This window comes from Balaenoptera acutorostrata, chromosome 4, assembly GCF_949987535.1.
Source record: "Balaenoptera acutorostrata chromosome 4, mBalAcu1.1, whole genome shotgun sequence".
NCBI lineage: Eukaryota > Metazoa > Chordata > Mammalia > Artiodactyla > Balaenopteridae > Balaenoptera > Balaenoptera acutorostrata.
Genome location: NC_080067.1, coordinates 68,982,319 through 68,999,958, shown reverse-complemented (window position 1 = coordinate 68,999,958; position 17,640 = coordinate 68,982,319). Strand labels below are relative to the sequence as shown.

Genomic DNA, 17,640 nt, shown 5'->3' with positions numbered 1-17,640 from the left:
AATCCAATTATGCAGAAGATTGGTAATATTTTCAAGTAAATATGAAATCTTGAATCTGAAAAGAAAGTCCTGAACAACTATTTTCCCTAAAGATGTATGGTTTTAAAAAATTCTTCAAAAGAAGCCAGGCAACAGAGATAAGGGTTGGGATGGAGGCAAGTTAGTCTCTCTTACAAAGGTGGCTACAGCACAGAGATAAAAATCTGGCAACTCAGAAGAAAGCCAAAGGTGTGTATCCTCAATGCCTGCTGCTTCTTCAAAGAAAACAACGGAATTAGAAATCAAAGTAACATGTATCATCTTTCTTATTTTTCATGGGCACCAAAATTTTAACATAAGTCAGGTGAAAGAATAAAAGACATAAAATTTAACTGGGGTTTCTACTTACACCTTCATTTTCTAGTCTGATTCCAACTGTCTTCTCTGTATCAGAAAGTTTCCCCTTTGAACACCTGAGGAAAAAAAGTGAGAGATTACAGACTGGATGATTGTAATCTGATACATATTAAACTAGTTTCAGAAAGATTTAATAATTGTAAACAAATATTGCCTTGAGTTTATATAGTCCTCTAAACCAAAGGTTAGCAAAATTTTTCTAAAAAGGATTAGACAGTAAATATCTTAGCTTTGCAGGTCTTATGGTTTTTGTCACATCTTCTCAACTTTCATTGTAGTTTAAAAGTGGCCGTAAGTAGTATGTAAATGAATGAGCATGACTGTGTCCAACAAAACTTTACTTACAAAAACAGGCAGGTGGACCAGATTTGGTCCATGGGCCATAGTTTACCAAACTCTACTATAAATGAACCAGCATCCAAAATCCTAAGGCACACAGAACTGCCTTCACTGTTCATATACTAGAGATGCTGATCACCAGAGATGCCCACCACACCCACGCTCTTGTCTAAGCAGTACCTATGCCTCCCGACCTCTAATGCCTACGGGAGAAGGGTACCCTCCCAAGCTAGGGTGGACATCTGACACAAGAGCTACCTATGTACCCACATATGCTGACCAGCTACCAGAGCTGAGGAGAGTTCACAATTCCTCAGACATGGTTACTCATAAATATAGTTTATAAAGTAAGAAAATAATATGTCAAAGAAAACTTAGAATAAACTGAACCATGTACCTCTTTTCACTTCTCACTGAACATAGAGGTCCCCTTGTTTCAACAACTCTATCTGTGAGGATGATAAAAAAAAAGAAAAAAAAAAGTGTTTCCTTTATTAATCAATCATATAGCTGGAATTTCAATTTACGGTTTCCAAAGTATCAAGATATTAATTTACATTGAAATGCTAAAATGGGTTCCAAAGACATTAGCCTCCATACAAATTAAGTTGCTTAAAAACGCATAAATCTCTTTCTGCTTTAAATATAATCTTTAGTGTAAACTGACTAATATCTGCTCATCTGGTAAGCTATCATTTAGTGTCATTTAGTGAACAGCAACTGGAGAAATACAAGAAAATTAACATACGGAATACAAAGAAATTAATTTTAGGCTCACAAAATATACACTATGATATAGAAGCTAGGAATAATAATCAAGAGGTATTTTATAAATTGGCTTTATTTTGAAATAGCTTTTTTACTTAACTACTGGTACTGGTAGGCCCCCATCAATGCCCTGGGGTCTGATAATGTTTTAAAGTTTGGTACACCATCTTTTACTAGTATGTCATTTTTCAATTTTATATGCACTTGAACTAAGTTCAATATATTAAGACTATTAAGATACAGCTAAATCTGGGAACTCACATTGTTTTGGAACAAACTGAGTTGTTTTGACTCCATGACTTTGCTCTTGCCCCCAGCCTTTGGTCTTTAATGTGTCCATCTGACTTCTTTGAGAACTTAGAAACACAAAAAGTAAAGAAGATCAGATACAAAAGGAAAATCTATTATAAGTATTCATTATCTCTTTCTGGTAAGCTTCTCCAAACAGGAGTTATTGATAACCCAGAAATGTCAAATTACAAGAGAAAGGACGCAACACAGCATCATCTGGGACTAGGATAAAAGGAGTCTGATCCTGATTCTAATATTACAGCCAAGTTACCTAACCTCCAGTTTCTCCATTATAAAAGTGGATGTTCTCAATCCCCAGCACCACCTTGACTGAAAAATCTCAGCATGGTAACACCCAACTTAAAAGATGAAAAATTTTAAACGATATACTGAAATGGATCCCAAAACAACACATTAAAAGAACATAAGAAGAAAAACAACAAAAAAACCATAATAAGCAAAATAGTTTGAGGATTTTGCTGACATGACAAAACCAACAGTTCATGAAGCATACTGTTGCTCCCAACAGTGGCTAGTCAAAATGGAAAAAAATATGAACATTCTGATCGACTAAACTGAATTTCTTTTTAAATAAATTTCTTTATTTTTTGGCTGTGTTTGGTTTTCATTGCTGGGCGTGGGCTTTCTCTAGTGCAGTGAGCAGGGGCTACTCTTCGATGTGGTGCGTGGGTTTTCCATTGTGGTGGCTTCTCTTGTTGCTGAGCACGGGCTCTAGGTGCGCGGGCTTCAGTAGTTGTGGCACATGGGCTCAGCAGTTGTGGCTCACGGGCTCTAGAGTGCAGGCTCAGCAGTTGTGGCGCACGGGCTTAGTTGCTCCACAGCATGTGGGACATTCCCGGATCAGGGCTTGAATCCATGTTCCCTGCATTGGCAGGCGGATTCTTAACCACTATGCCACCAGGGAAGTTCCTGAATTTCTTTTTTTTTTTTTTTTTTAAAGGATTTTCTTATTTATTTATTTATTTATTTATTTATTTATTTTTGGCTGTGTTGGGTCTTCGGTTCGTGCGAGGGCTTTCTCCAGTTGCGGCAAGCGGGGGCCACGCCTCATCGCGGTGCGGGGACCGCTCTTCATCGCGGTGCGCGGGCCTTTCCCTATCGCGGCCCCTCCCGTCGCGGGGCACAGGCTCCAGACGCGCAGGCTCAGCAATTGTGGCTCACGGGCCCAGCCGCTCCGCGGCATGTGGGATCCTCCCAGACCAGGGCTCGAACCCGCGTCCCCCGCATCAGCAGGCAGACTCTCAACCACTGCGCCACCAGGGAAGCCCCTGAATTTCTTTTTAAAGTTCACAACCAAAGTTAAAATTCCCAAAGTTAAAATTCTTGTTATTTCTGCATTCAACAAGCTAGACAGTCTTGTGACTTCTTCACCTTCAACTTACTGTTACATAATTTCTGGGACTCCCCTCTGTGTATTCTCACACCGCTTGTCAGAATTATCAAGTAGATCTCAAAACTGAGCTCGCATATTTTTTGTCCCCTTGTTTACAGGGAAATAAAAGGCCAGACATCAGTTCTTTCTGCCATTCTCATCTATTTGGTCAACTCAGCACAGTTAATTAACAAACTGTCTGTAAGGAAAACTTCTTATGACCTGGGATGATTTTAATCTTGTCTCTAGAGTGGAAGATTTCCGACTGTGCTAAGATGCATCCACTAGGATGCCTCAGAGACTATGTGTACATGGCGGGGGGGCAGGGGGGGTGCGGGTGGGAGGAGATGAAGGGAGGGAAGAGCTGGGGAGAAGAGGGGGAAAAAGAGAGGAAGACAGAGGTCATGAGAAACGTGTGTTGGGGAGGTTGAAAAAACTCTCTGCTCCCTGGGAACCTGACTTCAACCAGTGATTCCACTTTTCTGTATCAGAGTTTTATGTAAGAGTTCACTTGAACAAAGGACTCTTAAAGCTAACAGAAAATTCTATTTTGTAAAACCACTGTTCAATATAATCCATCAGTACAGACAAATTACAGGGCTCGCTCTCTCAATATTAATCTCTTTTTTCAACAAAGCCCTTCCCACCAATCCCTTCTCCAAAAAAAAGGGAAAAAGATGTCTGGCAAAGCATTTATCTTGTTAACGCATCTTTACCTATGATGAGTTGAAGTTACAGGAGGAACAGAGTTTCCATGACCACCTTCTTTAAGTCGCTCCAATAACCTTCGGTATTTCTCTCTTTCCTCTTTTTGAACACCCTAAATAAAAGAAAGCATTTAGATAACTACCAGCACATCAAACCTATAATTAAATCATAAACAAAGACTAAGAGGTCAAACGCAGCTCATAGATGTGTTTCATTCGCCAGCACAGTGTTTTTGTAATTTTAGTGTTCTTTTAATTCCTTTAATTTTAATTACCAACTTTATAAATTAAAAAGAAAAATCCAATAACATCTGGTCTCTTTTGAAACACTGTATCAACAATCCAGAGCTATGTAAGACTATTTATTCCCTTGGTCACCTATTCACTCCAGCCCATTTCACTCATTTACATTATCTGCTAGACCTTGATAGCATCTGAGTTTTTGACAGTGAAACTGGGTTAACCACAAAAAACTCAGCAGAAATAATCCACTTGCATATTCAGAACATTCAGCTTCCAAAACAGAACTGGTCTCACCAAAGTCACTAATGACCCTCTATGGCCAAATCCAATGGACACATTTTCAGCTCTTCTGTCACCTGACCTCTCTCCAGCATCTCACCCTGCTAACCTCACCTTGCCTTGCTGGACAATACACTCTCCTGATTTCTTTTTTTTTTAAATATTTATTTATTTTCTTTATTTTTTTGGGTCTGCGTCGGGTCTTAGTTGTGGCACGCAGGATCTTCGATGAGGCACGTGGGATCTTTTGTTGTGGCGCACAGGCTTCTCTCTAGCTGTGGCGTGCAGGCTCCAGGGCGCGTGGGCTCTGTAGCTTGCAGCACACAGGCGCTCCCATTGAGGTGCACAAGCTCAGTAGTTGTGGTGCGTGGGCTTAGTTGCCCTGCAGGATGTGGGTTCTTAGTTCCCAACCAGGGATCAAACCTGCATCCCCTGCATTGGAAGGCGGATTCTTTGCTACTGGACCACCAGGGAAGCCCCTAATTTCTTATCTTCTCAGTCTCCACTGAATATTATTTCTTCTGACTGCCTGTAAATGTCGATGGTTCTGCCCATTATCTCTTCTCACACTACATACTCTCCCTGAATAATCTCTTCAGCTCCCTTGATTTATCTAACACCAATATGCAGAAGATTCAGAAATGTGTCCCTAACCCTGCCTTCTTCTCAAAACTCCCATATATCCAAAAGTCTACAGGACAGGTCTTCTTGCGTGTTTCACAGGCACTTTAAACAATGTCCATAACTGAAGTCATCACCTTCCCCTAAACACGTAGGGTATCCTGGTCAGTGGCACATATTTATCCAAGATTGAAATCTGGGACTCAGGCTCTTCCATCTAACCTTATATCACACTTAACCAGTAAGTATGTCCTTGCTAATACTACCTTCTAATATTTCTAGAATATGGCCTGTGTATACCCCATACATATCTGCTCAGTCCCATCCCTTATTTCTCATCTAGGAGGTACTGAAGCCTACTTTGACACCTCTCCTTAAAATCCCCTCCAGGGCTGCAGTCCATTCCTTTCTCTGCCTACTTGCTTGCTGATTACAACAATTAATGTATAAGCTCCTAGAAAACAGGGACCATATTTTATTCAATTCTGAATTGCTAAAAACTGGCACAGCACCTGGGACCCAAATAAACATTTCTTTGATGAACTAAGCTAAGTGGCTCAGAAAACCATCTAGCAAATTGCAATAGGTGATGGTCTGGGGGAAATGCCAGAGACAGGAATAGTTCTAAATTCTCCTGGAATAAGTGAAGACTTCAAGAGGGAAGGGAAGATTGTTGATGAAGACATCATGCTAGGTGCCCTAAAAATGGAAGGAAAAAGCAGACATGTACACCATTTACTTCCCTTACTTAGTCACAGTTATTATAGCTTATACAAGAAACAAGTTAGAATAATTCAGGCACCCAAAAAGAAAGAATCTATAATCGTACCTTTTCCTAATATGATTCCTTTTTCTTTCTTTTACCTGAAAATTGACTACATATATACAGAAGAATACATATAAGCATTGGAGTCAAATAGGGGCCAGATATAGAAGGGAGACTGGGAAATTTACAGTCCCTGTACACCCATTTATACCTTTTGAATTTTGTACCACAGAACATATACTATTTATCTGCCCCCCCACCCAAATTCCTAAAATTGCTTTTAAAAGAGATCAGGCTAAAAGGGCTTACCTCCTCCACAGTACAATGGGGACGCCTCAGACCCTTGCCACCCTCTTCAGAAATCATCTCTGTTACAACTTGTTCCTGAGGCTTCCACGTTAAGGAACTCTCCAGATTGCCTTTGCTATGGCGACGGCCACCTGGTCTTCTATTACAGGCTTCTGAACTCAAAGTAAAACTGAGAGGAAAAAAAAAAGAAAAAGTTATTCCCAAACGGCTTAAATTGCTGGAATTTAAGCTCCAGACAATCCTGTGATTAAGCTGTCTCAGGTTAAGCTTGCTCCTGGCAAATCAGACAACCACCATTCACAAAAATTAGATCTCTAGAGCAGAGGGCACCCCAGAATTCTGCTATAGAATGTCTAGTCCCAGTCACCAGGGCTTCCACATGAAAGCCTTTGCCTTTTTCCTCATGCCCAATTTTCCAACTCCAACTCTGGCTTAGCTCGCTATTACACAACATACCCTCCTCTGGTACTACACTTTTCCTTTAGTCATTTGGCACCACTGAAATTAATTATTGGTGTGACTGATTAATTATTGGTGTCACTGTGGGACTGCATCCCACACTAAACTTTAAAGTCCATGAAGACAGAGATTTCATCCTTCCACCACCGTATCCTGGTACATGATCTAAGCCAAAAGACACTCAATCAGTATCTGCTGAATACTAAATTAATGAATACTAAATTAATAAATGCTAAAGAATGGGAAGCCATGAAGCCCTCACCTAGTCATTGTTGCTGGTTGATAGAGCCTGCCTCTCTTGCCATTACCGATAATGGAACAAACTGACATCTTACCTCTCTTGATGTGAGGTTTAAGAAAGGACACATCACATATGCAGTATTTTTACCAAAAAATTTGCATAATCTAAAATAAATCATGAGTAAACATCAGACAAAATTAAGGGATTCTACAAAAGCAATGCTTTGTACTCTTTAAAAATATTCATGCTATTACAGACAAAGAGAGGCTGAGGCGTTGTTCCAGATTAAAGGAGATCAAAGAGACATGAAAATTAAATGTAATACATGATCCTGCCCTGAACTGTGGGCCAGAAAAAAATAATCTCTATAATAGAGAAATTTAAATAAGATTATATAATAGTACTATATCAATGTTAAATTTTCTGATTTTGGTAATCTGTGATTATGTAAGTGAATGTCCTCATTCTGAGAAATAAACACACTCAAGTACTTATGATTAAAGGGGCATGAGTCTAAGACTTACTGTCAAATGATTCAGAAAAAAATATTATGTACATATAACAGAGAATGATAAAGCAAACTGGAAAAATGGTAATAACTGGTGAATCTAGGTCAAATGTATTCACCTACAGAGTTTCAAAATACTGTACATGAAGCAGAAACTGACATAACTGGATGAGAGAAATAGTCAAGTCCACAATTACAGTAGGAAACATCAACACTCGATACTCATCAATCAATAAAAAAGTAGACAGAAAATCAGTAAGACCTGTAAAACATTATCAGCAAACAATAACTGACATTTACAGAACACTCCACCCAACAATAGCAGAAGACACATTCTTTTCAGTGAACATGGAACATCCAGACTGAATATATTCTAGGACATAAACAAATGTTAACAAATTTAAAAGGAATGAAATCATACTAAGTATATTCTCTGACCATAATGAAATTAAACTAGAAATCAGTAACAGAAAGATATCTGGAAAGCCCCAAGTATCTGGAAATTAAACAATATAATTCTACCCTTCTAAATAATCACAGGTTAAAGAGGAGGAGTATGAATGAAGAGTAAAATGAAGAGTATAAGCCTGATGCTTTGTAGAATTAACCTTAGTTTCAGCTTAACCAGTTTTCTCATAATTATATTCAGATTATTGATCTTTTCAGGAATACTGCATTAGGTGATGATGTCCTGCTCAGTGCAAGGTATCTGGAGGCCAGGATGTGAGTTTGCCCACTGTGGGTGATTTAAACTTTGATCCTTTGGTTAAGGTGGCATCAGGCAGGTTTCTTCACTCTGAAGTTACTATTTTTCCCTTTATAATTAGTAAGTAATTTGTGGGGAAAAATTCTGAGTTTATATAAATATTCCATACTTCATAAAACTTTTACTTACTAGTTTTAGCTCAACTGACAATTCCTGTATATATCAGTTATTACTGTGATAGTTAAAAGATGGTGATTTTCTAATTCCATCATTCCTTCTACACTTACTAGTTGGCATTCTACTATAAAGACCTTTTCCTCCCACACTATGTATTTATTAACATGTGTATTCTTGTCTTTATTCATTTGATGCTTAAATTGTCCCCAGCTGGCCAGTGAAAGCCCCTTCAAGTTTCCTCCTGTGTCATGTTGATAATGTCCCCAGGTTTTTAGGGCTCCTTTAATTGCTGGCACAGGATGTTCCACAATCATTTTTTACTTTATCTCTCCTAATCCTACAATCAGCCATTTATCCACCTCCAGGGAACCTTACTTTTTATAGTTAGTGTCTCATTTTCAAACATGAGTGGATAGCCAAGGATTACCAGGTATTTGAATAAGAACTCGTAAGAAAGATAAAACCAAAATAAACCAAAGGGGGAGAAGTAACTCAAAGGAAGCAGACAAAGCAAGGAGGAGAAGAAATTTTAAAATAATTAACAGCTTTAGAGAGATAAGAAAAGATATTGCACCTCTATAATAAGAATTCGATGGTTGGAGAAAGAAAAAACCATGGGGAATAGGGAGTGGGAGGATGCTTACAACTTAAAAACTATGAAGCCAAAAAAAAAAAAAAGTATACATATATGTTATCTCGGTGGTAGAAGATTTTTTTAAAAAAAGGGTAAGGACAAAAACAAAAGAGAATTATATATGAAAATTAAATTAGATCAATCCATAAGGTCTGATATCCAAGCAACAGAAGTTCTAGAAAGTGAGAACACAGAGAGAAGAAAATTACTAATAAAATAATAACAATTCATTGTATACATGATTTCTGCACTGTTCTGAATGCATATTATACTTCAAAAAAAAGTTTAGAAGTGAGTGACAATTCTTTTTTAAAAGGTTTTAAAGGGCATTCCCTGGCAGTCCAGTGCTTTCACTGTCGAGGGCCTGGGTTCAACCCCTGGTTGGGGAACTAAGATCCAACAAGCAACATGGTGAGGCCAAAAAATAAAAATTAAAAATAATTTTAAAAATTAAAGATTTTCAAAATCACATTATATAGGCATATGATATGGTAGAAAAAGTAACACACACTTGAGTACGTCTCTCACCAGCGGTATGATATTTGGCAAGTTACTAACCTCAGAGTACTTACTTAACAAGATTACATAATAGAAGTGAGAATGCCTAGCAAGAGTGACCACCTAAAAATTACTAAGTTTCCATTTACAGAAAGGCAGAATTTAACACTTACCCAAAGGAAGGCAGGACTCTGCGTGGCTGATCTCGAGTTACTGTCACTCTGATCTTTGGATAGTCACTTATTCCATTAGGAGATTTATTACCTATTTTTAAAAACCATTTGTAATTGTAAAAGAAAAACAAAAAACACACACAAAAATACCTGTGAACAGTCTGCTTTAGAAAAGAAAATCTGGACTTCCCTGGTGGCACAGTGGTTAAGAATCCGCCTGCCAATGCAGGGGACACAGGTTGGGGCCCTGGTCCGGGAAGATCCCACATGCTGTGGAGCAGCTAAGCCCGTGTGCCACAACTACAGAGCCTACGCTCTAGAGCCCGTGAGCCACAACTATTGAAGCCCACGCACCTAGAGCCCATGCTCTGCAACAAGAGCAGCCACCGAAATGAGAAGCCCGCACAGCACAACAAAGAATAGCCCCCACTCGCCGCAACTAGAGAAAGCCTGCTTGCAGCAACAAAGACCCAACACAGCCAAAAATAAATTAATTTAAAAAAAAAAGAAAAGAAAATCTGTGAGCAGTCTATACTGTAGAACTAAATATCTTATTTTTTCAAATTCTATTACTTTCTAGCACACATTTTGTAAAAGTTAAAGGAAAAGCAGTAGTGCTTAGTCTGTCTTTGCTCTCAGGTAGGTAGTAACAATTCATAGGAAAGCTTTACTAGTTTTGCTTGCTGGGGCCAACAAAAGGCATGAAGAACTCAATGATTATAAACTCTGTAATCTAATCAAATTGAGTAAATTTTTCAAATTGTTTCTTCTTCTCAAGAAAACAGAAGTATTTTTAAATGAAAATCTGCTTTGTTACTACATTTCCCTGGAAGCTTCTAATACCTGTGAGACGGTTACTATACCTCAAAAAAGGGTAACAAAATTTTCATCAGCCACGTTATCTGCTGGAGCTACTACAGGGGTTTGGAGTCCCTGAGGACTCCAAAATGCAAAGAGGTCTAAAGCTCAGTTTTTTCTTAAGTCAGTAGCAGCAAAACGTGAACTGACCTGCACTCATTTGTTTGTAAAACCTGACTTGAATCAATGTTCAATCCTGTTGGGGTTTTTTAAATAATATTCAATAAACAACTGAAAAATGTGGAATTCCCAAACATATCTCCAAGCATTTCCGATTTGAGATTGTGGATTTCTTTATATAAGAAATCTGCCCTAGGAATACCCATGCTTCTCTGACTAGGCTACACAAACCCACAGAAATATAGTGCTGGTACTTCAGGCACAAGATAAATCTACCATCCTCTCTATATGTCAATTTTCTGAACCCACAACTTCTCTAAAAGCTCTTTTTCCCCCTTCCTCTCAAACTTTACAAGCCTATCTGTGTGGCAGAGATCACAATCATTTTCAGGACTCTGGCTTCTTCCTATTTTTCCCCACCAGAGCATTTTATATAGTATATATAATAATTACAATTCAATTTCGGGATCTAAGGATGATATGGAGGTTCCTAATCCACAAAACCATGAGAACTGGGAACCTAAGGTTGCTCCCCCATCAGATGATGTCCCTCAAAGGCAGGGTTTTATTATTTTGTTATTTTATTATGTTGTTATTTGTTTTGCTATTTTGTTATTAAAGGTTTTATTATTCTATTATTTTGTTTTGTTATTTTGCTACTAAAGGTTTTATTATTTTGTTATTCCTGATAACTTAGCACAGTGTCTGACAGAGTAAGCTCTCAGGTAACACTTTTTTTTTTTCTTTTTAATAAATAAGCCCTGATCTAAGTCACATTAAAGACGCTGATAAAGCAAATAGGAAACATAACAGTAAATTCAAAGACAATACTAAAGGAAAGCTATTTGCTTTTTAGAATGGTAGGGAGAATATATCTGTGTTCTCATCTGAAGCCAAATCAGTGTTTTCCTTTCACATTCCCAAAACTCAGAGAACAGAGGCAGAAGGAGGTAGGGGAAGCAGAAATGTTTTTGACCACCTCACCCAGTTTCAGCATGTTGTTCCAGGATCCGGAATCTGTCAGTTCAGAAGATGAAGAGTTCGAAAATACCTTAAAATCAAAAAGAATCATCTCTGTATTAACTCTTAGAATTTAAATAAGTCTTAATATGAAAAAAAAAAGAATCACTCTATTGGTGATGATTTAGTTACCTCACAGAAGAAACTTCATCAGTAAGACCAAGACTCACAAAATGATGTAAAAAGTAACAATTCCAGATTCTTCACACATATTTAAACAAGAAAACCAGATGTAGAGTTGACTCTTGAACAAGGGTCTGAACTCCGTGGATCCAATTAAATGTGGATTTTTTTCAATAGTAAATACTAGTGTATTACATGATTACTGATTGGGAATCCACGGATGCAGAACCTCAGATACGGCAGAACCAAGGATCTGGAAGGCCAACTATGTGAGTTTTTGACTGTGTGGAGAGTTGGGGCCCATAACCCAAGCATTGTTCAGAGGTCAACTGTATTAGTAATTAGGCTCCTTATAAATATTTTTTAAATGTACAATTCCTTAATCTTTCATTTTTTGGTCTCTGTATCAAGGCTAATTAAGACATGAACATTTCGGAAAGAAGTCATTCTACATATTAATTCCTAAAAAGAGAATATTTCTAAAATTTAACTTTAATGATTAAGTACAAAGACCAGTAGCCCCAGTGAAGCCTATCCCCACTGACCTCTCCTGAAGGGACCACATTCCGTGTTCCATTACAAGCAGAAGTCACCATGGGCTTTGTGGTCAGCTGGAATGGGAATCCAAATAAGCTGGCAGCATTGTAAAGACTGTTTTTCACTTGGTGAATAAAGCAACCTAGAAAGTGTAATATAGATTACATATACATATATAGAGTACTTAAACTTTTAGCAAGAAAAAAAAAAGATATCTTAGAAAAGGCCTCTCTCAATTTTTATTAGAAGTCCTATCTTCAACCATTGAGAGAAAAAGGTACCTGTAAAAATAATTTTTCTCGTATCTGAATAACTGCAATTCCAGCATTAGCATTTTGGGGTTTTTTTAGTAAAATATCTAGGAGGTTACAAAAGCATGAAACCATCACTTTAGCAAATCACATACTGACTCACAAAAAAAAGTCCTGAAATGACAGCTTTTAAGCAATGAGTTCCCCAGAATATATACTGTAAAATAAATCTTTTCCAGAGACATAAGGGCATAACTTAGACAACCTGGAGCATATAATTACTAGGTATGGCAGAATTCTAGGAAGCATTACCATTTACTCACTGGTTTGTCCTTACTTCTCAGGCAGGTTAACAATATAGTTGTCCTAAACAACTACTTACTACCTTGGCTATATCCAGGATGGAAATTAGTGAAGTATAAGATATGTGGCTCCTAAATGTCTAGGATGAAACAAAGCTATGCCTCTACTGGAGAAGATGTGTTGGAAGATCTCAGACTCACCCCTCCCTGCCACCAAAAATAAAGATTACAAAATAAGTAAGTAAATAAATAAGGGTGAGGGGTAGATTTCAATGCTTTCCCCACTTCCTCCTTTTATCACACTACCCCCTTCTCACTTCCTACACTGCTGATTTGTTTTCTACAATTTCCTTTCTATTTCCTAATTAAGGTTTTCTAAAGCACTACTTTGAGATAAAGGGGTCATCATCTTTTTTTTTTTTTTTTAAAGATCGTTTTGTGATCTCAGATTAACATCTTTATTCTTAAATTTACTTATTTATTTATTTTATTTTTGGCTGTGTTGGGTCTTCATTTCTGGGCGAGGGCTTTCTCTAGTTGTGGCAAGCGGGGGCCACTCTTCATCGCGGTGCGCGGGCCTCTCACTGTCGCGGCCTCTCTTGTTGTGGAGCACAGGCTCCAGACGCGCAGGCTCAGTAGTTGTGGCTCACGGGCCTAGTTGCTCCGCGGCATGTGGGATCTTCCTAGACCAGGGCTCGAACCCATGTCCCCTGCATTGGCAGGCAGACTCTCAACCACTGCGCCACTAGGGAAGCCCAAGGGGTCATCATCTTAACGATATTCTGCTTTAGAGAAAAATACCGTGAAAGTGAAATGGTGGCTTTTAAACATCAAGCACTCCAGAACATATAAGATATAAAATACTTTCCAGGAAGATAGGGGAATAACTTAAACAACAAGAAAGATGTGCTAGATGGGTAAAGCAGAATCCAATTTGAAGTAATCTGTCACTATAGAATAGTTAGAAGTACCAAAATTTGCAAATGCCTTATTTCTCATTTTAGGAACTGGAGAGAATTCCAGGTTATCCCTCTAATAACGTTGAGGGATATCACTTACATTCTACTGTGCTGTAAGTGGGAGAAAAAGAACTTTAGGGATTGGTGCTTATCATCCAGACTCCAAACGGCAGAAGTACTCGTAATAACATAAATGTGTAATAACATAAGTGTGCACAAAAAGTACTGTGATATTTATTTTCCCATAAGTTTTGTCAAAATCTGAGTATGCCCCAAAATTATGTCAAAAGATCTCATTGATTAAAAAAAAAAAAAAGCAGGGCTTCCCTGGTGGCGCAGTGGTTGGGAATCTGCCTGCTAGTGCAGGGGACACGGGTTCGAACCCTCGTCTGGGAAGATCCCACATGCCGCGGAGCAACTAGGCCCGTGAGCCACAACTACTGAGCCTGCGCGTCTGGAGCCTGTGCTCCGCAACAAGAGAGGCCGCGATAGTGAGAGGCCCGCGCACCGCGATGAAGAGTGGCCCCCGCTTGCCACAACTAGAGAAAGCCCTTGCACAGAAACGAAGACCCAACACAGACATAAATAAATAAATAAATTAAAAAAAAAAAAAAAGCAGGCAGGAAGGCCCACCTCATCTGTAAAATGAAGATAAGACCATCTTATTTTGCTGAGACTAGACTAAGTAGATCGCTTCAGATCCCTTTCATCTGTAAGATCATGAGTCTGCAATTCTAAGCTGCTGCTTCTTTTCACTCTTCCTTTTTTTCTCTCCAAAGCAGCCAACAGACTCATACGGTCCAATATAGTAGCCAGTATCAACAGGTAGTTACCCAAGTTTAAATTTAATTAAAAATTAAAATTCAGTTCCTCAGTTGCATAGCCCCACTTCAGGTACTCAATAGCCATCATCTCAGAGAGTTCTACTGGCCAGCACTGCTAGAGACCTTTACAAACTCTACCAGGAAGTATTATTTCTGCTACCCACTGCTTCCCCCTTGGCTTAGGCTCCCTTCTACAGTTTCTAGTCAGAAAATCTTAATATATATTTCGTGGAAATCATGGACGGTGAGAACCTTAACATACCAGAATTATTTCAGGAACCTTCTCTAATACCACCATCAAAGATTTTTGTTTTTTGTTTTTAACCACATACAGCTGTTTGTTTATATTTTTCTATAAAATTGACTCACTTTTTTTTGCTAAACAAATGTATTTGTGAAAGGTAACTTTATATTACTACTGTTGATGTAAAGCAACCTCATTTGCCTTATGAGGAAATGAAAACAACAATATTAAGTTCTAGCTGGGCCTGTTTAAAAAGGGAAGATTAGCATGTATTAGACAAGTTTTAAATACATGCTAGCATTAAATCAACATGTTTTCTGCTTAAAATAATCATAAATTAAAAATAACTGAAAAGGATACAACATTTTTAGTTTATAACATAATTCAGATGATACTTAATGCTATGAATGTTGTATCTCCTAAAATCATTTCTTGAATTGGTATCTATCCTGTGCTTTGGGAAATACTGTCCTAATGAATTTAGTATAAATTCCTGGCATTCAAAGTCCCTCTGTATTTTGAACTCTTTGCTCAACTTTTTCCCTAAGTTCTATTTGCTATTTCCTGAATTACATAATTTCCCATACTGTTCCCTCTGCCTAGAATGCTTTTCCTTCCTATTGCTCTCTGTTGATACCCTATCTATGCTTCAAGACTCATTTCACATATTAGATCCTTCATCAAATATTTACTGAGACTCTTAACCAGCAGAAAATTGGACAGTATTTTGTTACTACCTTTCTTATATCACTTATCATATCCTCATAGACATTAGTATTATTTATGTACTTGTCTTAAAACCCCCCACTATATAATCATACACCCCCTACAATTTTAAGGTCCTTAAAAAGAGACCCTGTCATACTTATTTTTGTACTTCCTGTGGAACCTAACACATTGCTTAACAGTAAGACAGGCTCCATAAGCACTCATTGGATTTAAATGGAATCTTAACACAGACATGTCCACTCTTTACCTCATCCGGAGGTAGATTCAAATTCACGTGCATTTTTGAGAAAGAGGAAAGTATTACTATAGTATTCCACTGTGCCTTTTCTCTTTACTCTAATCTAGTTTTATTCTCTTCTACCAAGCAATGTCTAGCCCTTCAGATATAGGGAAGTAAACAATTTGAGGCAACAGATTACACTGGTTCACTCAGCTATCTGAACTAGATGACTCAGTTTGAAGTAGTTTTTACAGTGTTTTCTCCCCAAATTTAAAAAGCACCTTTTCTGTATAGGAAGATTTGGAATTTTGAAATGCACTTTCAACATACAGGCTTATTTATCTGGAAAGATACTTACGTCTCTGCTAACACTGGTTACCTCTAGAGAAGATAACTGAGTAGAAGAGGGACAGGAAAGAGACTTACTTTTCACTGTATGTACTTTTTATCTTTTGAATTTTGTCCATACATAAACTTTTCTTATATAAAAAACTAACTTTTAAAATTAATATTTAATACCTAATCTCGGTCTTTTGGCTGGTATTTCATCAGTGTCCACTGTAGAAAGCAGAGTGCTGAAAAAAAAGAAAAGAGATATATATGCATATACTCATATACACACATACACACTCCTATAAGTAAGCTTACTATTCATGCAATACACCCCCTTCCATTCACTTTGTCATAAAATGAGATCCAACTAACGTTTATGCTATAGTAGGCCTTTAGCATTTGAGGACATAACACTATGGTTTCAACTATATGAGATCCAAAACTCCCTATTACATAATAATCTGTAGTCTGGCTAAAGTACAAACGTGAAACTGGTCAGAAATCATTTAACTAGTAAATGAATATAGGTAAAAGCTTAGGACTATGCTATTCCTTTTCTCTCCAGAAATGATTTAAGAACAAATAATTTCCTTTTGAAAGATGACACCCTCCCCAAAGAAAGTCACTTTCTACTTCAGATAGAAGTAGACAATACAAGAAGCCTCAAAAGATAGTTCTCAGCCAGAAAAAGGTGTTATATTTAACTGCATTTTTATCATGGAAACTATGTTACAGTGATAACAAAGAATTTGGAAATTCAGGAAACTTTTTGGACCTATACCTCAAGAATGTTAAAGGTTCATGGTATAATCATCCTTCTAAAGATGATTATGAATGATCATATTTACGAAAAAAATGAACAGAATAAATCCCAGGAGAATACCATTCAGTTCATAACTTTAAACATCCCAACAAGACTTACTATCTTCATCTGGACTGAAAAATGGCTTACATTTAAAAGAGTTGTTTTAGATAAAGGATGTGGTAAAGAACAGGAGTTTGACCTACAAGCCACTATTTCCCTGACCAGCAGAGATTCGCAGTAAAAATAAAGGACAGGGGAGAGGAAATTAACATTTCCTTATTCAATAAATATGTACCAAGTGCCTGTCAGGCACCAGCCTCTGCACAAGGCCCTTGGGGCAGAATATACAAACACTACCCTTATATACCCTAAGCATCATTTTAGGTACTTTACAACTTGTTGTCAAATGATCCTTATATCAACCCTACAGAAAGGTAGAAAGAATACGTTAAAACCTTGCCCTCTCTGGAACACATGATGGAATTTAGCTCACAGCCAATTCATCAATGATCTGAATTCTTAGACTCATACATTAAGTAATCATCTTGTTTTCTCAAGCTCCAAGAAACCATCCTCCAATGATCTTGAGGCTTAATTTAAAAAATGAAATTAACACTTGATCATTAAAAGTTGGGAGGTTATGTATAGAATTGGTATGGTACTTTATTCTCTAGATTAATTCTTAGGGAAGGGGATAGACACTATGAAATAGGACAAACCAACAGGTAAATGCTGAGAACAACTTTTAGTTTCCCAAAAATTTTAACTGAATTTTAGAGTACAGACTAGTGATCTTTTTAAAAGAAT

At 37.6% G+C, this 17,640-nt stretch overlaps 1 protein-coding gene across 1 annotated transcript in view; it reads right to left on the bottom strand.

The window, feature by feature from the left end:
- SENP2 (SUMO specific peptidase 2) overlaps positions 1–17,640 on the bottom strand; it is a 31,671-nt gene that overhangs the window by 13,138 nt on the left and 893 nt on the right. Inside the window, exons 2-10 of the mRNA XM_007195269.2 lie at positions 16,215–16,270; positions 12,175–12,308; positions 11,471–11,537; positions 9,509–9,599; positions 6,113–6,281; positions 3,904–4,007; positions 1,765–1,859; positions 1,133–1,184; positions 389–452 (exon numbers count right to left, since the gene is read on the bottom strand). Coding sequence (XP_007195331.1) covers positions 389–452; positions 1,133–1,184; positions 1,765–1,859; positions 3,904–4,007; positions 6,113–6,281; positions 9,509–9,599; positions 11,471–11,537; positions 12,175–12,308; positions 16,215–16,270 — 832 coding nt within the window. The remainder of the gene's footprint in view (positions 1–388; positions 453–1,132; positions 1,185–1,764; positions 1,860–3,903; positions 4,008–6,112; positions 6,282–9,508; positions 9,600–11,470; positions 11,538–12,174; positions 12,309–16,214; positions 16,271–17,640) is intronic.